This window comes from Mobula birostris, chromosome 15, assembly GCF_030028105.1.
Source record: "Mobula birostris isolate sMobBir1 chromosome 15, sMobBir1.hap1, whole genome shotgun sequence".
Taxonomy (NCBI): Eukaryota; Metazoa; Chordata; class Chondrichthyes; order Myliobatiformes; family Myliobatidae; genus Mobula; species Mobula birostris.
The window spans coordinates 6,499,566-6,523,721 of NC_092384.1; the positions used below are offsets into that span (position 1 = coordinate 6,499,566).

The following is a 24,156-nucleotide window of genomic DNA, read 5'->3' on the forward strand; positions in this document are numbered from 1 at the left end:
GCTGGGTGTGTGGGGAGAGGGGTTGGTGTGCTGCTGGGTGTGTGGGGAGAGGGGTTGGTGTGTTACTGGGTGAGCGGGGAAAGGGTCGGTGTGCTGCTGGGTGTGTGGGGAGAGGGGTTGGTGTGCTGCTGGGTGTGTGGGGAGAGGGGTTCGTGTGTTACTGGGTGTGTGGGGAGAGGGTCGGTGTGCTGCTGGGTGTGCGGGGAGAGGGGTTATTATGCTACTAGATATCCTAGGCTTCATAAATAGCACAACGTGTGTAAACTGGGAGGGAATGTTGAGTGTGTAGGAAAAGAGGACTTGGATATCCATTTCTGGTCTTTGCCCTTGGGTGGGATGTGAGGACCCTAGGGAGGATGTCAGAATGCTTTACTGGAGTGGTTGAGAGGGCAGTGGTGGGGTTAGACTGCAGAAGGTAGACATTCATTTGCCGCTAAGGCTGTGGAGAGGGTGTGGACACAAGCTTATGGCCTTGTGTGAAGTTAAAAGAGAGAAGTTCTCATTTGCTGATGGCTCGAGGAAAGTGAATGACATTTTATGCGAAGTATGGTGACGCAGGGTCAGGTTCATTATCACTGACACGTCGTGAAGTTTGTTTTGAAGCAGCAGCGCAGTGCAATACCTGAAGAACTATATAAAATAAATAGTGCAAGAATAGGAGAGAAGAAAGTAAAGTTAGTCTTCAGGCCTTCTTCAGAAATCTGATGGCAGAGGAGAAAAAGTCATTCCTAAGACAGAGTGTGTGTCTCCAGGCTGCTGTACCTTGTCCGTGATGGTAGCAATGAGAAGAGGGCATTATTTCCATGGTGGTGAGGGTCTTTCAAGATGGATGCCATTGAAGATGGAAACATCAGCCTAAACTCTCAGAAGGGAGTGGGGTTCTTGAGGAAATAATCTGCAGTCCAAGAATGGTGGATTGGACTGATGGAGTTGTAACTGTTAGATGTACTGGGGTAGAGTGGAAAGCCACACAGTTTGCATGCCATCCTGATAGTCCAGCCAGGACTGTCCAATGTCTCCTCGGGAATCAAGTTCTCTTGGCTTCACCTTTGCCCGATGCATCCTCCTCACTCTCTGCAAACTAAAACTAGGGCTCACTCTATCCCCATTTGGTGAATCAGCCCTGATTCCCTTTTCACAAATACTGCCTCCCTCACTTGTCCTCAGCATGTTCGGATTTTAAAAGATTTGGGCCAGATGCTTTTCTGCAACGAGAGGTCTGAATTCTCTGTTCCTGAGTTATAGAGCCAAAGAGCACTACAGCACAGAAACAAGCCCATGACCCATCCCATCTGCTGAACTTTATTCTACCTAGTTCCGTTGACCCAGACGTGGACCACGGTGCCCGTACCCACCTCATCCACTTGTGTATCCAAACCCACATCCAGCACTTCTGCCGTCACCTTGTTCCACACTCTCACCACCCTCTGAGTAAAGAATGTTCCCTTCAGCATTTCACCTTTCACCTTTAACCCATGACCTCTGGTTCTAGTCTTCCCCCAACCACAGTGGAAAAAACCTGCCTGCATTTACCCCGTCTCATAATTTTATAAATGTACCTCCATCAAATCTCCCCTCAGTCTCCTGTGCTCCAGGAAATGAAGTCCTAACCTATTCCACTCCTCCCTAAATCTCCAGTCCCAACAACATCTTTGTAAATGTTATCTGTACTCTTTCAACCTTATTTAGTTTTTATTCATTGAGACACAGCATGTAGTAGGCCCTTTGGCCCTTTAAGCTGTTACCCAGCAATCCTCTGATTGAATCCTAGCCTAATATCACCTCCCGACCGGTACATGTGTCTCTGTGCTAATAATGGGACAATTTACAATGACCAAGTCACCTCCCAACCGGTACATGTGTGTCTGTGCTCGTAATGGGACAATTTACAATGACCGATTCACCTCCTGACCGGTACGTGCGTCTTTGTGCTAATAATCGGACAATTTACAGTGACCAATTCACCTCCCGATCGAGATGTGCGTCTCTGTTCTCTGGGAGGAAACCAGAGCACCTGGAAAGTCACGGGGAGAACGTGGAACCTCCTTACAGGCAGTGACTGGAATTGAACCCGGGTGGCCTGTACTGTAAATCATTGTGCTGAGCACTGTGCTACTGTGCAGACCACCTCGCTATTCCACCTTGGTTCTGTTTATTTTTTGTAGCTTGTAGAAATTCCTCTATTAACTCTTGGACAGCACATGGGTGATTGAGAAATGGAAATGGAGGGAAGGGTGGGATTGATGTTGGAGTAGGTTAACATGGTGGGTCAAAGGGCCTGGACAGTGCAGTGACGTTCTGTGTTTTGTCTCGCACTGTACTGCCACAAGGTAAGTTTCACGACATATGTCGGTGATAATAAATCTGACAGTCCTTGCCTGAGGTGAAGCGGAGGTTAGAGGGCCTGTTGCTAAGCCGTTCTTTCTCCTGTCTCTTTCTCCCGCCCCCGCCCCCGGCCATCGGCAGTGCCATGTGAGCAGTATCCCGGTGTTCCACAGCATGGAGAGGCCATCGATGCAACGCTGGAGCTGGGTAGTGACGGCTGCAGTCCTGGTCTGCCTGTTTGTGTACACAGGCACAGGTATGCTGCACATCTGCCCCACCACCAAGATAACAATTCTATCCCACCCCCACCCTCCCAGTGCTTCACTGGAGCAGGCAAAACCTCTTGGTGGGTTGGGGGGGGGGGTGCTAAGTGTTGGAAGTGAGGAAACAGATTTGATAGGTCTCAAAGACGAGGACTCTGGACACAGCCTTGGTAGTAAAGTATTTTATTTACAGAAGGTTAAACGTGAAAATGGCAACAGAAGCCACGCACGCGCACACAATTTACAGTAGTTGGATCAACAATAAAACACGCGGACAATTAATAAAATCGCGTGGGAACAAAGTATGTGTGTATATATATATACACACACACACACACACACACACCCCCAAGGGAAAAGTCAATACAATACCCGACACCCTTGACTCTGTGTGGGCACAACTCTTCTGCTTAGGGACAATATCCACGCCCTTAACACTATCCAATGCAGAACTCTCCAATGGCAGGGTGGTCCCTCGGAGGTAGCAAATAGAGAGAGGGTGAAGCACACGTGGCTTCCTTTACAGTGCAGCAGGGCTGATGAGTCAAGCCCAGGTGATTCACGGGGGGGCGGGGGGGGTCAAACCTTGATTGGCAGGTGGCGTGCCTTTCAACCAGGTAGATGGGCAGTGCTGTCCTGTGACAGTCACAACCCCTCCGATACACTAAGACACTCAGTAGTGGGACATCAAGTTCCCAGTCCACCAGAGAATTGGGGGGAGTGTGGAGATCTCGGGTACATGAGGGACTGCAGATGCTGTAATCTGGAGTGTAAAGCAGGTCAGGCAGCATCTGTGGGGGAAGGAATGGACAGTGGGCGTTTGAGGTTGAGGCCCTTCACTGTGACTGAAAGTAAGGGAAAGGAGGGAGAGCCAGTGAAGGCGAGGGGTGGGACAAGAGCTGACAGCAGAGGAGAGGAGACTGGGAACTTTGACAGGCAGCCAAGGGCTGGGGGTGGTGGACTATGATAGTGGGGCGCTGGAGCATGGGAATGGGGGGGTTCGGTGAGGGGAGGGCACCCGGTGGGAGGAGTGTGGAGATAATGTGTAGAGGGATGAGAGACAATATGGTGGGGGGCAGCGGCAGGTTGTGGAAAGAGCTGGGTAGATCAGAAGGAGTGGGAAAAGGGATAGTTTATCTGAAATTGGACAATTTGGAAGTTCATTGTGTGCCAGATGGAGTGAGATGCTGTTCTTCTCATTTGCTGTTGTTGCATCCCATCTCCTCAGTTTTTTATACATGTTAAGTCACCATCAGGTGGGGGATGACAAGGATAAGCTCTGGTGATCAAAGGATGCAGAAGGAACAGTGAGGACTAATGAAAGAAGCCGTCCACTGTGTGTGAGCTTTGATAGAACATGCCCAGCAGGTGGTTGCAGGAGGGCTTGGCATCTGACTTGTTTTGGTGGGGTCGATGAAAGCAGTGTGTAGAACGCAGAGCCATTTTTCCATTACTAGCAGGTTTGGTTTATCACCCACTCTGGATTTTCAGGGTGAAAGCTTCACTAAACAAGGATCTTGGACTCAGTCCCCTCCCTCTGGTTCTCATCACTCTTGGTACTGTCCCAAAAACGTGCTGGTTGTCAGATTGCCTGGTGCTGAGGAAGAGAAAAAGTGAGGTGGTTTTTGTGGAGCTGAAGTCCATGTGCGATGGCATAGAGAGAGGTCGCTTTGTCTCACTGCTGTTGTACCTATCCTGGGAAAGTTTGATCCTTTGCTCCGGGTTGAACCAGCACATGGCCTGCTGGCAGCATTTGGAGAGGTGAGGGGTGACCGGTAGGAAGCCACGGACCACCTTGTTGTGGACTTTAATGTCAGTGTGGGGTGTATGTTGTGTGACTGACCCACGCTCACCCACACCCACACTCACCACAAACCTTTGACTGCTGTCCAAATCTCTCTGCAGGAGTGTGTGGTTTCCTGACCTTTGGCTCCAGGGTGAATGTTGATATCTTGCTGTCGTATCCGTCAACCGACATCTCTGTGGCTGTGGCTCGAGCCTCCATCATCCTGTGTGTGCTCACCTCCTACCCCATCCTTCACTTCTGTGGCAGGTGAGGCTTGCAGCTGACTGCAGGACCGGGAAGGGGACTGGCCCTTGGTCAGTTATTGGATTCATCACCTTTACCTGCCATGGCAGAGTCCTGCGGTGGGAGGAGGGAGCGTTGCTGCTGAGGTAGATTGCCATCAATAAGAAACAGAAAAACATGCATTTGTTTTGTGCTACAGAGCATTACAAAACTTTTCAGAGCCAAGATATGCTCTCGAAGTGTACGTTCTGTAATAAGATGGGAAATCTCTGGAACAGCTGTAGGAAGGCAGTCAAAGCTGAGTGTAGATCTTCATTCAAATACAAATTGGATAGATACCCTCTTGAGACTAATGTTTAAGGACAAATACAGTGTGTTAGTAATTTGAGACGTGGCATGACATTTGATTCGAGAGTAATTGTCCTTCAACCATGAACACAGTCAAACCAGACAGTGTTACTCTGGGGCCAAGGTGCAAGACGGTACCAACAGTCACCAGCTCCGACTCAACCCCTCACACCTGCCTTCTCGCCATAACCTTCGATGTCTTGACCAGTCTGGAAACTACCAATTTTTGCTTTAAATATACCCACAACTTGGCCTCCACCGCAGTCTGTGGCAGAGCATTCCACAGATTCACTACTCTGGCTAAAAAAATTCCTCCGTACCTTTGTTCTGAAACTAGAGGCTGTGCCCTCAAGTTCTGGACACCCTCCACCATTGGAAACATCCTCTCCTTATCTACCCTTTCTAGTCCTTTCAACATTCGGTAGGTTTGAATGAGATCCAATCCCCACCCCGCCCCCGCATTCTTCTAAATTCCAGTGAGTACAGGCCCAAAGCTGCCAAATGCTTCTCATATGTTAACCCCTTCATTCCAGAATCATCTTCGTGAACCTCCTCTGGACTCTCTCTAATGAGAACACAACCTTTCTGAGACATGGGGCCCAAAACTGTTGGCAATACTCCAAGTGCGGCCTGACTAGTGTCTTATAAAGCCTCAGCATTATCTCCTTGTTTTTATATTCTATTCCCTTAAAATAAATGCCAACATTGCACTTGCCTTCTTTACCACAGACTCAATCTGTAAATTAACCTTCTGGGAGTCTTGCACAAGGACTCCCAAGTCCCTTTGCACCTCTGATGTTTGAATTTTCTCCCCATTTAGATAATCCACGCTATTGTTCCTTTTACCAAAATGCATTATCATACATTTTCCAACAGTGTATTCCATCTGCCACGTTTTCCCCTATTCTTCCAGTTCGTCTAAGTCCTGCAATCGCATTGCTTCCTCAGCACTACCTACTCCTCTTCCAAGTGTTGGTACTTGTAATCTACAGCATATTCATGAACTCTGTGTGTGGGGGGGGGGAGCTACCTCTGACATTCCCCCCTATACTTTCCTCCAATCACCTTAGCATTGTGCCCTATGAATTACCGTTTCCTCTCTAGGAAAATATCCCTGGCTATCCACTTGATCTGTGCCTCTTTTAACCAGGGAAAGGAGGATGTGTTTGGGGCTCTGTGCAATGAACCCAGATGTAGGATAGTAAAGCATCTACGAACCAACCTTCACCACAGATAACAGGAATTCTGCAGAGGCTGGAAATTCAAGCAACACACATCAAAGTTGCTGGTGAACGCAGCAGGCCAGGCAGATTGCTTTGATGTGTGTCACCAGCAACCGTCGACTGTACCTCTTCCTAGAGATGCTGCCTGGCCTGCTGCGTTCACCAGCAACTTTGATGTGTGTTGCTTCACCACAGATATTGAATTATTTGCACACGCAGATGGTTTCACTAGGTAAAGCAATGGAGCAATTGTCTGCTGTTGCCACTTCCACACCTGTTATTTAGTTCTACCTTTGTCCTGAGCTATATCTTTTCCTTTCTAACTGGCAAGGCAACATCACTACATTTGTCCAATCTTGTGACCTGTGGTTCTGCATTTGCAGCATCTACTGTGTTTGCATGAGTGGTTTTGTTTTCAGAGGAAATGGACAAGTCACATAGGAGATCACTTTTCTGATGCCTTAAGCCTGTGTACCAGCTTTGGACATCAGTACTGAAATCTCTTGACTCCCTCACATGCTACTCCCAAGGGTAGTTGGGTTGGTGTCATTTTGGCACTATTCTAATTTGCCTTCAATCCAAACCAGATGATCATTGCCCATATTGATCTTTGCTGGAAGAGGGATTCCAGTTCTGATGAAGGATCTCGGCCCAAAACGCTGACTGTCTCTTTTCCATAGATGCTGCCCGGCCTGCTGAGTTCCTCCAGCATTGTGTGTGTTGCATTTAATCTCTGTTACTTTCCAGTATAGTGGGGTTTTAGTGGGTAATGTCCATGTTTATTCCCCAGTCCTTGCTGCCCTTGGGAGTGGGATTATCAGCCTGAGGGGGCAGAGGCAGAAGAGCAGGTTTAGGTGAGAGGGGAAAGTTTAACGTGGATGTGAGGTACACATTTTCATGCGGAGGGTGGTGAGTGAATGGCGTGAGCTGCCAGAGGAAGTGGTACAATTACAAATTTTAAAAGACATTTGGACAGGTAAGTGGAGAGGAAATCTTTGTAGTGATGGGGACGAAATGTAAGCAAATGGGGGCTGGCTCAGGAAGGCGCCCTGGTCAACATGGATGAGTTGGCCAAAGGGTCTGTTTTGTGCAGTGTTAGTGGGGTCGAGGGTGGATGTTGAAGGAGAGGTGACGAATGCCAGGCTGGTGCGTGACTTGGCGGCGAGCGCAATGTTCTGAGCAGCACACACACAAAATGCTGGAGCAACTCGGGCAGAGCAGCATCTGTTTATCGAAGTAAACAAACCATCGGCGTTTCAGGCCGAGACTTCATCAAGACTGGAGAAAAAAATAAGAGGTTAGTGAGAAGATGGGGTGAGAGGAGGAAGAGTCAGTGGGGAGGGATGAATGGACAGGGGGGTTGTGTAGGGAATGTTCCCTGTGGAAAGCAGGAAGTGACGGGTGGGGAATATCGTGCTTTGTGGTGGGATCCTGTCGGAGGCGCCCTACTGGCACTTATCCTTGCAAGTGCCACACCTGCCCCTGCACTTCCACCTCAGGCGACTGAAGAAGTTTGGCATGAGCCCACAAATCCTTTTGCAGCTGTACAGGGCCCTGGTGAGACCACACCTGGAGTACTGTGTGCAGTTTTGGTCTCCAAATTTGAGGAAGGACATTCTTGCTATTGAGGGAGTGCAGCGTAGGTTCACAAGGTTAATTCCCAGGATGGCGGGACTGTCATATGTCGAAAGATTGGAGCGACTGGGCTTGTATACTCTGGAATTTAGAAGGCTGAGAGGGGATCTTATTGAAACATATAAGATTATTAAGGGATTGGACACGCTGGAGGCAGGAAGCATGTTCCCGCTGATGGGTGAGGCCACAGTTTAAGAATAAGGGGTGGGCCATTTAGAACAGAGTTGAGGAAAAACTTTTTCACCCAGAGAGTGGTGGATATATGGAATGCTCTGCCCCAGAAGGCAGTGAAGGCCAAATCTCTGGATGCTTTCAAGAAAGAGATGGATAGAGCTCTTAAAGATAGCGGAATCAAAGGTTATGGGGATAAGGAAGGAACTGGATACTGATTGTGGATGATCAGCCATGATCACAGTGAATGGCGGTGCTGGCTGGAAGGGCCGAATGGCCTACTCCTGCACCTATTGCCTATTACCTCCTCCCTCACGACCATCCAGGGCCCCAAACAGTCCTTCCCGGTGTGGCGGCACTTCATGTTGGGTTCATCTGTATCCGATGCTCCTGGTGTGGCCTGTATATCGGTGAGACTCGATGTAGATTGGGAGACCGTTTTGCCGAGCGCCTATACTCCGTCTGCCAGAAAAAGCGGGACCTCCCAGTGGTTGCCCATTTGAATTCCACTTCCCATTCCCATTCTGTCATGTCAGTCCATTGCCTCCTATCGGCGTTTAGAGAGGCGGGACTGCGCAGGCGTGTGACGTCGGGCAGTGAAGCGCGGCAGATTTAAAAGGAACAGAGCCTCATACAGCGGGCAGCGTAGTTTGCGGGCTGCGGAGTGAGCCGGGAGCGGAGTGAAGGCTTAAGGGCTTCAGCTCAACGGGCTTAGGCGGAAACGGGCGAGGAAGGTTTGGTTTTCATTTTTGTTGTTATTTGAGGAGAGGGGCAGTATGAGTGTGAGGGCAGTTTGTTGTTCTCGATGCCAGATGTGGGAGGCCCTGGAGTCTCCCAGCCTCCCGGACGTCCATATCTGCGCCAGGTGCGCCGAGATGCAGCTCCTAAGAGACCGTGTTACGGAACTGGAGCTGCAGCTCGATGACCTTCGTCTGGTCAGGGAGAATGAGGAGTTGTTAGAGAGGAGTTACAGGCAGGTGGTCACACTGGGGCCACAGGAGGCAGACAAGTGGGTCACGGTTAGGAGGGGGAAGGGGAAGAGTCAGGTAATAGAGAGTACCCTGGTGGCTGTGCCCCTTAACAATAGGTACTCCTGTTTGAGTACTGTTGGGGGGGACAGCTTACCTGGGGGAAGCGACAGTGGCCGTGCCTCTGGCACAGAGTCCGGCCCTGTAGCTCAGAAGAGTAGGGAAAGGAAGAGGAGGGCAGTAGTAATAGGGGACTCGATAGTAAGGGGGTCAGATAGGCGATTCTGTGGACGCAGTCCAGAGACCCGGATGGTAGTTTGCCTCCCTGGTGCCAGGGTCTGGGATATTTCTGATCGCGTCCAAGATATCCTGAAGTGGGAGGGTGAGGAGCCAGAGGTCGTGGTACATATAGGTACCAATGACATACATAGGAAAAGGGATGAGGTCCTGAAAGGAGAATATAGGGAGTTAGGAAGGGAGTTGAGAAAAAGGACCGCAAAGGTAGTAATCTCGGGATTACTGCCTGTGCCACGCGACAGTGAGAGTAGGAATGCGATGAGGTGGAGGATAAATGCGTGGCTGAGGGATTGGAGCAGGGGGCAGGGATTCAAGTTTTTGGATCATTGGGACCTCTTTTGGCTCAGGTGTGACCTGTACAAAAAGGACGGGTTACACTTGAATCCTAGGGGGACCAATATCCTGGCAGGGAGATTTGCGAGGGCTACTGAGGTGACTTTAAACTAGAATGGTTGGAGGGTGGGAATCAAATTAAAGAGACTAGGAGAGAGGAGATTAGTTCACAACAAGGGGATGGGAACAAGTGCAGAGAGACGGGTGTAAAATGAGGATAGAGGCAAAAAGTAGTAAGGTGAAAAGTAAAAGTGGCAGGCCGACAAATCCATAGTCATACTTTATTGATCCCAGGGGAAACTGGTTTTCGTTACAGTTGCACCATAAATAATAAATAGTAATAGAACCATAATAGTTAAATAGTAGTATGTAAATTATGCCAGTGAATTATGAAATAAGTCCAGGACCAGCCTATTGGCTCAGGGTGTCTGACCCTCCAAGGGAGGAGTTGTAAAGTTTGATGGCCACAGTCAGGAATGACTTCCTATGACGCTCTGTGCTGAATCTCGGTGGAATGAGTTTCTGGCTGAATGTACTCCTGTGCCCACCCAGTACATTATGTAGTGGACGGGAGACATTGTCCAAGATGGCATGCAACTTAGACAGCATCCTCTTTTCAGACACCACCATCAGAGCGTCCAGTTCCATCCCCACAACATCACTGGCCTTACGGATGAGTTTGTTGATTCTATTGGTGTTTGTTACCCTCAGCCTGCTGCTCCAGCACACAACAGCAAACATGATAGCACTGGCCACCACAGACTCGTAGAACATCCTCAGCATCGTCCGGCAGATGTTAAAGGACCTCAGTCTCCTCAGGAAATAGAGACGGCTCTGACCCTTCTTGTAGACAGCCTCAGTGTTCTTTGACCAGTCCAGTTTATTGTCAATTCGTATCCCCAGGTATTTGTAATCCTCCACTATGTCCACACTGACCCCTTGGATGGAAAGTACCTTAGCTCTCCTCAGGTCTACCACCAAATCTAGGGCAAAAATCAGAAAGGGCCACTTTTCGACATAATTGTATAAGGGCTAAGAGTGTTGTAAAAGCGCGCCTGAAGGCTTTGTGTGTCAATGCAAGTAGCATTCGTAACGAGGTGGATGAATTAAAAGTGCAGATAATTATTAATGAATATGATATAGTTGGGATCACAGAGACATGGCTCCAGGGTGACCAAGGATGGGAGCTCAACATTCAGGGATATTCAATATTCAGGAGGGATAGATATGAAAGAAAAGGAGGTGGGGTAGCATTGCTGGTTAGAGAGGAGATTAATGCAATAGAAAGGAAGGACATTAGCTGGGAGGATGTGGAATCGATATGGGTAGAGCTGCATAACACTAAGGGGCAGAAAGCGCTGGTGGGAGTTGTGTACAGGCAACCTAACAGTAGTAGTGAGGTTGGGGATGGTATTAAACAGGAAATTAGAAATGTGTGCAATAAAGGAACAGCAGTTATACTGGGTGACTTCAATCTACATATAGATTGGGTGAATCAAATTGGTAAGGGTGCTGAGGAAGAGAATTTCTTGGAATGTATGCGGGATGGTTTTCTGAACCAACATCTCAAGGAACCAACTAGAGAGCAGGCCATTCTAGACAATATTGAGCAATGAGGAAGGGTTAATTAGCAATCTTGTTGTGAGAGGCCCCTTGGGTAACAGTGACCATAATATGGTGGAATTCTTCATTAAGATGGAGAGTGACATAGTTAATTCAGAAACAAAGGTTCTGAACTTAAAGAAGGGTAACTTTGAAGGTATGAGATGTGCATTAGCTAAGATAGACTGGCAAATGACACTTAAAGGGTTGACGGTGGATATGCAATGGCAAGCATTTAAAGATCGCATGGATGAACTACAACAATTGTTCATCCCAGTTTGGCAAAAGAATAAATCAAGGAAGGTAGTGCACCCGTGGCCGACAAGGGAAGTTAGGGACAGTATCAATTCCAACGAAGAAGCATACAAATTAGCCAGAAAAAGTGGCTCACTTGAGGACTGGGAGAAATTCAGAGTCCAGCAGAGGAGAACAAAAGGCTTAATTAGGAAAGGGAAAAAAGATTATGAGAGAAAACTGGCAGGGAACATAAAAATTGACTGTAAAAGCTTTTATAGATATCTGAAAAGAAAAAGATTGGTCAAGACAAATGTAGGTCCCCTACAGACAGAAACAGGTGAATTGATTATGGGGAGCAAGGACATGGCAGACCAATTGAATAATTACTTTGGTTCTGTCTTCACTAAGGAGGACATAAATAATCTTCCGGAAATAGTAGAGGACAGAGGACCTAGTGAGATGGATGAACTGAGGGAAATACATGTTAGTAGGGGAGTGGTGTTAGGTTAATTGAAGGGATTAAAGGCAGATAAATCCCCAGGGCCAGATGGTCTGCATCCCAGAGTGCTTAAGGAAGTAGCCCAAGAAATAGTGGATGCATTAGTGATAATTTTTCAAAACTCTTTAGATTCTGGACTAGTTCCTGAGGATTGGAGGGTGGCTAATGTAACCCCGCTTTTTAAAAAAGAGGGAGAGAGAAACCAGGGAATTATAGACCGGTTAGCCTAACATCGGTGGTGGGGAAAATGCTAGAGTCAGTTATCAAAGATGTGATAACTGCACATTTGGAAAGCGGTGAAATCATCGGACAAAGTCAGCATGGATTTGTGAAAGGAAAATCATGTCTGACGAATCTCATAGAATTTTTTGAGGATGTAACTAGTAGAGTGGATAGGGGAGAACCAGTGGATGTGGTATATTTGGATTTTCAGAAGGCTTTTGACAAGGTCGCACACAGGAGGTTAGTGTGCAAACTTAAAGCACACGGTATTGGGGGTAAGGTATTGATGTGGATAGAGAACTGGTTGGCAGACAGGAAGCAAAGAGTGGGAATAAATGGGACCTTTTCAGAATGGCAGGCAGTGATTAGTGGGGTACCGCAAGGCTCAGTGCTGGGACCCCAGTTGTTTACAATATATATTAATGACTTAGATGAGGGAATTAAATGCAGCATCTCCAAGTTTGCGGATGACATGAAGCTGGACGGCAGTGTTAGCTGTGAGGAGGATGCTAAGAGGATGCAGGGTGACTTAGATAGGTTAGGTGAGTGGGCAAATTCATGGCAGATGCAATTTAATGTGGATAAATGTGAGGTTGTCCACTTTGGAGGCAAAAACAGGAAAACAGATTATCTGAATGGTGGCGGATTTGGAAAGGGGGAGGTGCAACGAGACCTGGGTGTCATTATACACCAGTCATTGAAAGTGGGCATGCAGGTACAGCAGGCGGTGAAAAAGGCGAATGGTATGCTGGCACTCATATCAAGAGGATTTGAGTACAGGAGCAGGGAGGTACTACTGCAGTTGTACAAGACCTTGGTGAGACCACACCTGGAGTATTGTGTGCAGTTTTGGTCCCCTAATCTGAGGAAAGACATCCTTGCCATAGAGGGAGTACAAAGAAAGTTCACCAGGTTGATTCCTGGGATGGCAGGACTTTCATATGATGAAAGACTGATCAGCTAGGCTTATACTCGTTGGAATTTAGAAGATTGAGGGGGGATCTGACTGAAACATAAAATCCTAAAGGGATTGGACAGGCTCGATGCAGGAAGATTGTTCCCGATGTTGGGGAAGTCCAGAACGAGGGGTCACAGTTTGAGGATAAAGGGGAAGCCTTTTAGGGCTGAGATTAGGAAAAACTTCTTCACACAGAGAGTGGTGAATCTGTGGAATTCTCTGCTACAGGAAACAGTTGAGGCCAGTTCATTGGCTATATTTAAGAGGGAGTTAGATATGGCCCTTGTGGCTAAAGGGATCAGTGGGTATGGAGAGAAGGCAGGTACAGGGTTCTGAGTTGGATGATCAGCCATGATCATACTGAATGGCGGTGAAGGCTTGAAGGGCTGAATGGCCTTCTCCTGCACCTATTTTCTATGTTTCTATACTGCTCCAACCTAATGGCAGCAATTTCTTGAACCTCCAGTAGTGAGCACCCCCTCTGTCCCGTTTCCCCCTCTCACCTTATCTCCTTGCCTGCTCGTAGCCTCCCTCTGTTGCTCCTTTCCCCTTTCCTATCTTCTATGCCTTCTGCCCTCTCCTATCACGCTCCCCCTTCTCCACTCCTGTGTCTCTTTCACCAATCAACTTCCCAGCTCTATACTTTATCCCTCCTCCTCCTGGTCTCACCTACCACTTCACTCCCTTTTACTTCCTCCTCCCTCGCTCCACCTTCTTACTCTGACTTCTCATCTTTCTTTTCTCCAGCCCTGACATTTCGGCCCCAAATGCCGACTGTTCATTTCCATAGATGCTGCCTGGCCTGCTGCGTTCCTCCAGCATTCTGTGTGTGTGTGTTGCTGGGATTTCCAGCATCCGCAGATTTTCTCTTGTTTGTGAGGTGGTGATGTTTCCCTGCCCTGCCCCTCTTTGTGGAGGAGACCACAGCTCTGGGCAGCACAGTCAGAGTAAACCAGGTGGATAGCTGGATGAACCTGTTGTCGATGGTGCACATGGTTGCCATGATTACACTAGCATAACCATGGCAATGGGATGAGTATTGAGCTGGGGGTAGGAAGAAGGACAGGTTCACCTTTCCTAATGCACGGCAGTCATCTGTGGTGATTGCTTGTCATAATGGAAATCGCACTAACCCTCAAAGTGTGGAAGAAACTTAGTGACCCACTTTGACAAACAAGGCTGTGCTCACCCAGAAGTTGCTGCCTTTGAATGAGGGGCAAGGAAATGAGAGGAATGCAGTGCAGAGTTCAGCAGACTGTTGATACAGGCTAGTGTCATCGTTAGTACATGCATAGAGACTGTGCTGAGGGCCCCAATAGAAACTCAGTAAGCCACGGTACTGGAAAGGGACGTGGGCATGAGCATCCATGCTTGTTGGGCTGTCCTAGTTCACCGCACGTCTTTGTCAGCTGGAAGCACAAGGGTCAGTCAGTCAGTGTTCAAGCTGCAGGGTCCTGTCATCACCTAGTCCAAAGTCATTCAAACACTGCCCCCTCCATCTGTCCCACTAAAGGCAGGTGCACCTTGAACCCAGGTGAGTGTCCAGAGCATTACCTTTTGAACTGGAGCAGGTGAGTGAAGCCAGGTGAATGAGTGTGCTGGTGGAGGAGAGCCAGTTGGGCCTCTTGCTTCCGAAAGAGGTGGAGTGTGCTCGGGACCTTGTCTGGTGTGGGATAGAGGGGCAAGAAAGGAACTGGAAGCTGTCGAATGGGAGAAGGGTTGGGGGATGTCGTGAATACAGTTTGGAAGTGGCTGGACCAAGGAGAAAAGATGGGGGTCGAGGTAGGAGAAGTTGGAGTTGGTTTATTAATGTCACAATTACTGAGGTACAGTGAAAAGCTTGTCTCGCATACTGTTCAGGCAGATCAGATCATTGCAGAGTACACAGAGGTGGAGATAACAATGCGGAAGAAAGTGTAAAAGCTACAGAGAAGGTGCAGTGCAGGTAGACAATAAGGTTCAAGGTCGTAATGAGGTAAATTCTTAGCTCAATAGACCTAGTGGTACGTTTGGGGCAGAGAGCATTCTGAAACAATGGTCCAATTTGTGAATTTGAGGCAGAAGTGGAGTTGAAAGCCGGGGAGGAAGATGGTGAGGCACGTGTCAATGTGTATCTTGCTCTGACTGTCATCTCCTCTCATCCAGGGCTGTGATTGAAGGCCTGTGGCTCCGTTGCAAGGGGGAGGCCCTGGAGGTGGACAGGTATCGAGAGGGACGGCGACGGATACTCCAGACAGTGACCTGGTTTGTGCTGACCCTGATTTTGGGCCTCTTCATCCCAGACATCGGGAAAGTGATCTCTGTTATCGGGGGATTGGCTGCCTGCTTCATCTTGCTGTTCCCAGGTACAGGTCACGTGGGTGGGGTGGGGGGGGGAGCGTGGGGCATTGTAGAGAGGAGGCTGTGTGTGTGCCAGCAGAGTCAACAATAGCTTTGTCATGTATAATGCAGCTAGGAGCAGATCTGGGTGGCCACACCGGGCTTGTGGGGCTGTGGTGGTCTCTGGGGAGAGATCTGAACAGCAATCAGCTGGGGGTGAAAATCGAAAGAAAGCTGTCGACACTGGAAATCTGAGATAAAAACAGAAGCATGCGGGGAAAACTCAGGTCAGGCAGGGTCTGCAAGCAGTAAATGGTCACTTGGAGAATGGAGATGTTGACTCCTGTAGTGAAAGTTGGTACGACAGTGGGCTAGAAGACTATTTGGGCATGCTGAGGGGGAGGGGGGTTTGGAACTAGCACCCAGCAGGGGTTTGTGTTTCAGTGGGATGCAGCAGAGCAACCCAGGGGTTCTCCTCTCAAACCGGCATATTTCCTGCTGACTAGAGGAACAGTGGAGAAGGAGAGCTGAGGAGGGGGTTTATGGAACCGTTCCTCATTGTAAGATCACTGATTTCCAGAGCACGGCCCAACAGCCACGGGTGGAGGAGAGCTGCTCTGCTACACGGCAGTGATCTGGGCCGTTGGCTGCAGCCCTGCGCAGCTAGATTCAGCAGTAATAGAACAGTACAGTAGAGACACAGGCCCTTCAGCCCATCGTGCCCATGCTAGCCTTATTGCCAAATTCACCTCGTCCCATCTGCCTGCCCACGATTGCCTTCCTGATCCCATGTCTGCGTAAATGACACTGCTGCCGTGACTGGTTCTGCCACCCACCACAACTTTTGGGGGAAGAAACTTGCCTCTTGGATCTCTTTTGAACTTTCCCCTCTCACCTTCAATGCATGTTCTCTAGTGTTTGACATTTTTCATTCTGGGACTTTACCCTTCCGATAAATTTCTGTCAGGTCTCTCCTTGGGCCTCCAGCGCTCCAGGGAAAACAGCCTGTATGTGTCCAACCACTTTAGCTAATACTCCCTAGTCCAGGCAGCGTCCCAGTAAACATCTTCCATACCTTCCTCATCCTGCAGCGGGCAGGCCAGAGCTGTGTGCACTGCTCTGCGTATGGCATAAAACTGGCTGGGAACGTGGGATCCCCTGCCTGCAAGGGTGCCAGCAGTAGGTTCCCAGCTTGGGTTAGCGATTGAGGGGATGTGGGGCAGCTGGCCGGAGTGGGGAGTGTCAGAGTGGGTGAGCATGGGACAAGTCTGTTGGGTTATTGTTAATGTGTTTTTCTGTGCTCTCAGGCCTCTGTCTAATCAAAGCAAAGCTCTCTGAGATCCAGCAATCCAACTCTGCCAGGTAAATACCAACGGATGCACCCTGAGCATTGGTTCCTTCGTCTTGAACTATCTTTTTCCCACATCCGCTCTGACAAGTGACCTGATGGTGCATTTACTTGGCTACCTCTGAGTACTTTATCAGAGTGATGACTTGGGGAGGGGCTGCTTTTGGGACAGTACACTGAGATGAGGAGAAGGGTGTGGGGTTATTACTGACCTGGGGAGGGAGGGGTGACCTTTACATTGTTTCCAGCCAGTCAGCAGAGCTGGAGGAGAGGCCTGTTGAGTTAATGGCAAGAGTGGAAAGGGCCTGTTGGGGAGAGAGTGTTCTTGGGGTTGTGTACTGAGGGTGGGTGGTGTTGTAGTGAAAGTTTCAGAGAAAGTTTAGGGCCACAAGACAGGCCATTCGGTCCATCTAGTCTGCTCTGCCATTTCATTATGGCTGATTCATTCTCTCTCAGTACCATTTTCCCTGCCTTCTCCCCGTAACCTTTCACACCCCGACTAATCAAGAACCTATCAACCTTTGTCTTAAATACGCCCAATGACTCAGCCTCCACAGCCGCCTGTGACAATGAATTCCACAGATTCACCATTCTCTGGCTAAAGAAATTCCTCCTCATCTCTATTTTAAATGGGCGTCCCTTTGTTCTGAGACTGTATCCTCCGGTTGTAGGCTCCCCCTCCAAAGGAAACATCCTCTCCACATCCACTCTACCAAAGCCTTTCAACATTTGATAGGTGTCAATGAGATGTCCCTGATTCTTCTAAATTCCAGTGTTCCCAGCGCCATCAATGGCTCCTCATAAGATAAACTTTTCATCCACAAGATCATTCTCATGAACCTTCTCCGAGCCCTCTCCAGTGTCAACACATCCTTTCTTAAATAAAGGGCCCAAAACTGCTCATGATGCTCCAAGTGAGTCCTTCTCATCAGTGCCTTATTTCTTCCACCAAAGTGCATGCCTCCTATCAATCAGCCAATGCTCCATCCATGCCGGTATCTTCCCTGTAATGCCCTGGCCTCTTACCCAGTTCAGCAGCCTCCTGTATGGCAAGATTTTCCCATAAGGAAAGCATGGCCTATTTTATCATGTGCCTCCAAGTATTCCAAAATCACATCCAAAATCGTCTCCAATGTCTTCCCAACCTTTGAGGTCAGGCTAGCAGGCCTATAATTTTGTTACTTCTACCTCCCTCCTTTCTTGAAGAGTGGAGTGATATTTAAAGTTTTCCAGTCCTCAAGAACCGTGCCACAATCTCAAACAAGAGAAAATCTTCAGAGGCTGGAAATCCAAGGACCACACATAAAATGCTGGAGGAACTCAGCAGGCCAGGCAGCATCTATGGAAAAGAGTAAACAGTCGATGTTTCAGGCCAAGACCCTCCTTCCATCCTGGTGAAGTATCTCGGCCTGAAACGTCAACTGTATATAATGTAACTGCTGCCTGCCCTGCTGAGTTCCTCCAACATTTCTTGTGTGTTCCATGCCAGAATCTATTGATTCCTGAAAGATCATTACTAATGCCTCTACAACCTCTCCAGCCACTTCCTTTAGAATTCTGAGGTGTAGTCCATCATGTCGAACTGACTTATCTACTTTCAGACCTTTGAGTTTCTCAAGCACCATCTCCCTAGTAATAGCAACTGTACTCATTTCTGCCCCTGGACACCCTTGAACTTCCAGCTTTCTCAGTGAAAACTGATGCAAAATACCTATTCAATTCGTCCGCCATTTTCTTGTCCTTCGTTATTATCGCTTTAATGTCACTTTCCAGCAGTCCAATGTCTTCTCTCCCCTTTCTTTTACTCTGTATATATCTGGGGAAAAAAAACTTCGGTATCATTTTTGATATTATTGCTGAGCTTGCCTTCCTGTTTTATCTTTTCTCCCCCTAATGTTTTTTTTAGATGCCTTCTGTTTGTTTTTTAAAATTTCCCAAGCCTTGAACTTCCCACTAATTTTGCTCTATTAAATGTCCTCTCTTTTGCTTTAATGTTGGCTTTGACTTGTCAGCCATGGTTGCATCAACCTGCCTTTAAAATACTTCCTCTTCTTTAGGATGTATCTATCCTGCACTTTCTGAATTACTCCCAGAAACTCCAGCCATTGCTGCTCTGCCGTCATCTCTGCTAGTGCGCCCTTCCAATCAACTTTGGCCAGCTCCTCTCTCATGCCTCTGTAATTCCCTTACTCCACTGAAATATTGATAAATCTGCCTTTAGCTTCTCCTCCTGAAATTGCAGGGTACATTCTATCACTGTTTCCTAAGAGTTCCTTTACCTCTGGTTCTGTCGCATCTGTTGTTTCTTGTTTTCGACCCACAGGTTCTTTTAGGAGTCCGAGAATGGGTTGAAATTTGTTGCTTTGCACTCATTTATTTAAACTTTAAACAAAAGAACAGGCGCAGAACACATGAAACTTAAAAGAACTAAGGATAAAGACAAAGAAAGACGAGATGGTGATTTTTGCAGAAATGGACACTTATACGGAGATGAGGCAAATTCCTGAGAGAAACAAAAGGCCAATTAGAAGCCACACAGGAGTAGCTTTTTTAACATTCAGCCAATGAAAAATGAAAGATGATAAACCGTTACGTAACTGTTATCACTTTGTCACCAATAGTTGGAGTCTAACATTGTGAAAAATACAGGTCAAAAATACAAATTGTATATTATGGAACTACAAATTCAGTCTTGCATTAATTCAACTGTTACCTTATACCTTAACAAAAACATTAAAAAAAACTCTTTCCAACAGCTCTCTAATCGTATCCTGTTCGTTACACAACACCCAATCCAGAATTACTGATCCCAGAGTGTGCTCAATCACAAGCTGCTCCAAAAAGCTATCTCGGAGGCATTCCACAACTATTCTCTTGGGGTTCGGTGTCAACTTGATTATCCCAATCTATCTGCATATTGAAATCCCCTATGACTAGCATTGTGTTTTTGACATGCTTTTCCTATCTCCCGCTGTAATTTGTAGCCCACATCCTGGCTATTGGTCGCAGGCCTGTAAGTAACTCCCATCCTTGCAGTTCCTGAACTCTACCCACTAGGATTCTAAATCTTCTGATCCTATGTCACATCTTTCTAAAGATTTGATTTCATTTTTTTTTTTTTACCAGCAGAGCCACTGCTCCCATGCCTACCTGCCTGTACTTTGGACAGATTGTGTATCCTTGGATATGAAGCTACTAACTACAATAGTCTTTTTTTAGCCATGACTCCGTGATACCCACAATGTCATATATGCCAGCCTCTAACTGCACTACAAGCTCATCTCCCTTATTCCATATACTGTGTGCATTCAAATGTAACACCTTCAGTCCTGTATTTGTCACCCCTTCCAGTTGGTCCCCCTTTTACACTGCAGCCCATCCCACTGACTGAAGTCTTGCCCGGTCATCTGCCTGACTTTCCTGACGGTTTGACTACACGCTGCCTCTGCTTGTAAGCCAACAACCCTATCCTCAGCCCTATCACTCATTTTCCCATCTCCCTGCCAGATTAGTTAAACCCTCCCCAACAACGCCAGCAAACCCGCAAGGATATTGGTCCCTCTCGGGTTTGGGTGTAGCCCATCCCTTTTGAAAAGTTCATGCCTTCCCCAGAAGAGATCCCAGTGATCTTTAAATCTGAAACCCTGCCCCCTGCACCAGCTTGTCAGTCACATATTCACCTGCCAAATCATCCCGTTCATACTCTCACTGTTGCGTGGCACAAGCAGCATTCCGGAGATTACTACCCTGGAGGTCCTGTTTCCCAGCTTTCTAACTAGCTCTTTCAGTTCTCTCTGTAGGACCTCTTCTCTTCTCCTCCCCATGTCATTGGTGCTGATATGTACCAAGACATTGGCCAATAAAGCTGTGCATGAGCCTACGTGTCAGATGTCATGCATAGAGTTGGGGTGGGGGGGTGGTCATGACCTGAGCAGAATGAGTTGGTTGCAAGAGCTGGAAGAGACGGGTTCTGCTGAGATTAGATCCCGAGCTGTGTGAGCAAGGAGTCTGCAGACAGTCACAACACCGGTTATCAGGCTGGTCTAGAAACAATGGAGCTTGACATTATCTCTGAAGGTTTCAGCCTTCTGATTTTGTATCCAGTGGGGCTGGGAAATGTGGAATATCTCCATGCATCACCATTCCCTCTCCCTTCGTTGTCTTCCTGATGGGAACATGGAACAGGTGCAACAGACAGTGCTGGAGGAACCCAGCAGGTCAGACAGCACCTACGCAGGGACATTTTGGGCAGAGACACTTCATGAGGATTGCAAAGGAAGGGGGCAGAAGCCAGAATAAGGAAGGGAGGGTGGGGGAGTGCAAGTTGGCCCTTTGCCCCTCGAGCCTGTTGGCAATGTCATGGTGATCTGTGACAATCACTCCTCTCCTTACCTTCCCTTGTACTCCCCCTCCAAACATTGCCTAACAGTGTCAGGCTCAGTTTATTATTGCCCAGTGAACTTGCGTCTTCTGCAAATAGCATTTGAATCTTTCACGACTCCTGCCACATTCTACATACTTCCCGACTCCAGGTATGAAAGGCCAGGCTGTTGTTTGTCGACTTTGCTCCTGCAGTTTGATTCTTCCAACTAATGGCAACAGTTTCTCCATCTCCCCTCATTTGTCTTTACTAAAAAAATACATCATACAACCTTGTTCAGGGTAATCCATCTTGCATCAAAGAGTAAGAAGATGTCCCGAATCTAGGATTCATTTCCAGAGGACGAGAATATAAAAGCTAAGGTGTCATGCTGAGGCTTTAAGGCATTGGCCAGATGGCACTTGGAGTATTGGACCTCTTATCTAAGAGGGGATGTGCTGATACTGGGGAGGGTCCAGAGGACATTCACAGGATTCTTCTCTTGAAGAAAGACTTCATGTACGATAGCTCTGATGGCTGTACTCACTGGAGCTTCGAAGAATGAGGGGAAACCTCATTGAAACCTCTTGGATATTGAACGGTCTAGATAGTGTGCACGTAGGGAGGATGTTCCTGTTGGGTGGGAGTTTAGGAACAGAGGCCACAGCCTCACAATGGAAGGACATGCTTTTAGAACAGATGAAGAAGCATTCCATTAGCCAGAGGGTGGTGTATCTATGGAATTCATTGCCACGGACACTGTGAAGACCATGACATTGGGTATATTTAAGATGGAGTTGATATGTTCATGGGTCATCGAGGAATCAAAGCTTATAGTGTGAAGGCAGGAGAATGAGGTTGAGAGGGATAATAAATCAGTCATGATCAAATGGCAGAGCACACTTGATGGGACCAATGGCCTAATTCTATTCCAATGTCTTACGGTCTTAAGCTTCTAAATGCTGGCATTGCTGTTTGTGGGGTAACACTAAAGCTGAATGCTTTAGCAATCTCTGACTGGCACTTGTGTGGCAGAGATCAACTGGTCCGGGTGTTTTCTTTGTCTCCTCACTACTGGCATGGTTTATCTGAGGAACTGGTCAACTTTCAAGATCTGAAAGCAGCCGACGGTGGTGTTAATGCCTCTCTTCACCACCATCTTCACGGTTCTGCTGTTCTCTTCCATGTTATGGTTTTGTGACGGGGTGTTGTAGTTTTGGTTTTCTAACCGGTCTCGCTCTGTTCCTTCCCCTCCAGCTGGTGGCTTCGGGTACTGTTTGGGATCTTCATGGTGTGCCTGGGAGCTTTCATCTTCGGACACAGCACCATGAGCTCCATCTTCCAGATTCAACACCAGTGACTGCCTCTCCTCCTCCACCTTGTCTCTCCACTACACCCCGTGAAATCCAGCTGCCAGATCAATGTAGTCCAACGCGAGCTGGACACGTCCAATGTTTACAGGCATTCCGGGAGCTGTGGAGTGACTGAATTTGCCTGTGCTGTGGGGTAGAAGGATTCTGCAATAACTGGCCTTCAAAGTGAGAGAGTTGTGCTTTGCTTTTCCTGATGGTTCGACACAGTGATTGTTTTTTTCCTCATTTTGCATCTGTGAGCTGTGTGGATGACCCCACTGTGGCTTCCTCTGCACCTCCGGTTTCTGCCATTTGGAGACCACCATTTCCAGGGGTCAAACGCAAGTTCAGCCGGGTGTGTCGGAGACTTTGTGATCAAGCCAGAATGCTGAGGAAGGGTTTGTTCATTCAATCACCAGCACTTTGAAACTCACCATGGTGCTGGAAGCATCCCACTCACCTTTTGAGTAGAAGGGATTCTGTTAGAACTGCTCTGACCACTAAAACTATGCACGAGTGAATGAGTCAATTGTCGTTCATACACTAATTAGATGAACGCCTTCCCTGGAGCCCACTACCTATGTCTCACTATTCCACGTGCACAGAGACCCACCCCCAGCCAACCCATTGACCTGTGCTGCTAGGGCGATGCACACCTACCCACCCCTACCCAACCCATTCACCTGTGTCCCTACGGCATGTTCTGGGCACCAGACAGAGCCAACGCTTCTTACCACAGCAGGAGATGGGAAGTCGGCTTGGCCTTTCCTCTCCAGAATGTGCTGAGAATTGTCTGAATCTGGTGCTGTTTTTTAGATGACTTGAAAAGAGAAGGTTGTTGATTTGGGGCTGTCTGTGCACTTTTTATAACCCATGGAGTAAGGCAATCAGCAATGCAAACACTGTACGCCATCAGAGCAGGACTGCAGTGCACCCAAGCAGGTTCCGTGTCTTCTCAGGCCTGTTTGATCAACCGTCAGTGCGTTCCAGGACTCAGTGTTGGAAAATGGGAATCTGTCTGACTTTCCAACTTTCAATAAAGGTGCATTTTCATAGTTGAATCATTACTAATTCACATGATCTGAGGTGAGGTCTGTGGCTTTCCTGAGCTATGAGTCAGCTAAGTCATACCAAAGCTGACGGTCATTGAGATTCCGGAGATGCTGCTTTTTCCTCTCCTTTCTTTTCTACCACCGTCCACTCCCCTCTCCCATCGATCAGATTCACCATCCAATCCCCTCTCCCATCGATCAGATTCACCGTCCAATCCCCTCTCCCATCGATCAGATTCACCGTCCAATCCCCTCTCCCATCGATCAGATTCACCGTCCACTCCCCTCTCCCATCGATCAGATTCACCATCCACTCCCCTCTCCCATCGATCAGCTTCACTGTCCACTCTCCTCTCCTCTCGATCAGATTCACCGTCCGCTCTCCTCTCTCATGGATCAGATTCACCGTCCACTCCCTTCTCCGATTGATCAGATTCATCGTCCGCTCTCCTCTACCATCGATAAGATTCACCGTCCGCTATCCTCTCCTATCGATCAGATTCACCGTCCGCTCTGCTCTCCCGTCGATCAGATTCACCGTCCACACTCCTCTCTCATCGATCAGATTCACCATCCACTCCCCTCTCCCATCAATCAGATTCACCATCCGCTCTG

General features: G+C 48.0%; 1 protein-coding gene across 1 annotated transcript in view; it reads left to right on the forward strand.

Annotated features, from left to right (window-relative positions):
- slc38a7 (solute carrier family 38 member 7) overlaps nucleotides 1–23,550 on the forward strand; it is a 58,047-nt gene extending 34,497 nt beyond the window's left edge. Inside the window, exons 7-11 of the mRNA XM_072279264.1 lie at nucleotides 2,467–2,581; nucleotides 4,494–4,641; nucleotides 15,256–15,455; nucleotides 16,737–16,791; nucleotides 22,395–23,550. Of these exons, the coding sequence (XP_072135365.1) occupies nucleotides 2,467–2,581; nucleotides 4,494–4,641; nucleotides 15,256–15,455; nucleotides 16,737–16,791; nucleotides 22,395–22,497 (621 nt within the window). The 3' untranslated portion in view covers nucleotides 22,498–23,550. The remainder of the gene's footprint in view (nucleotides 1–2,466; nucleotides 2,582–4,493; nucleotides 4,642–15,255; nucleotides 15,456–16,736; nucleotides 16,792–22,394) is intronic.
- Nucleotides 23,551–24,156: the final 606 nt, after the last annotated feature.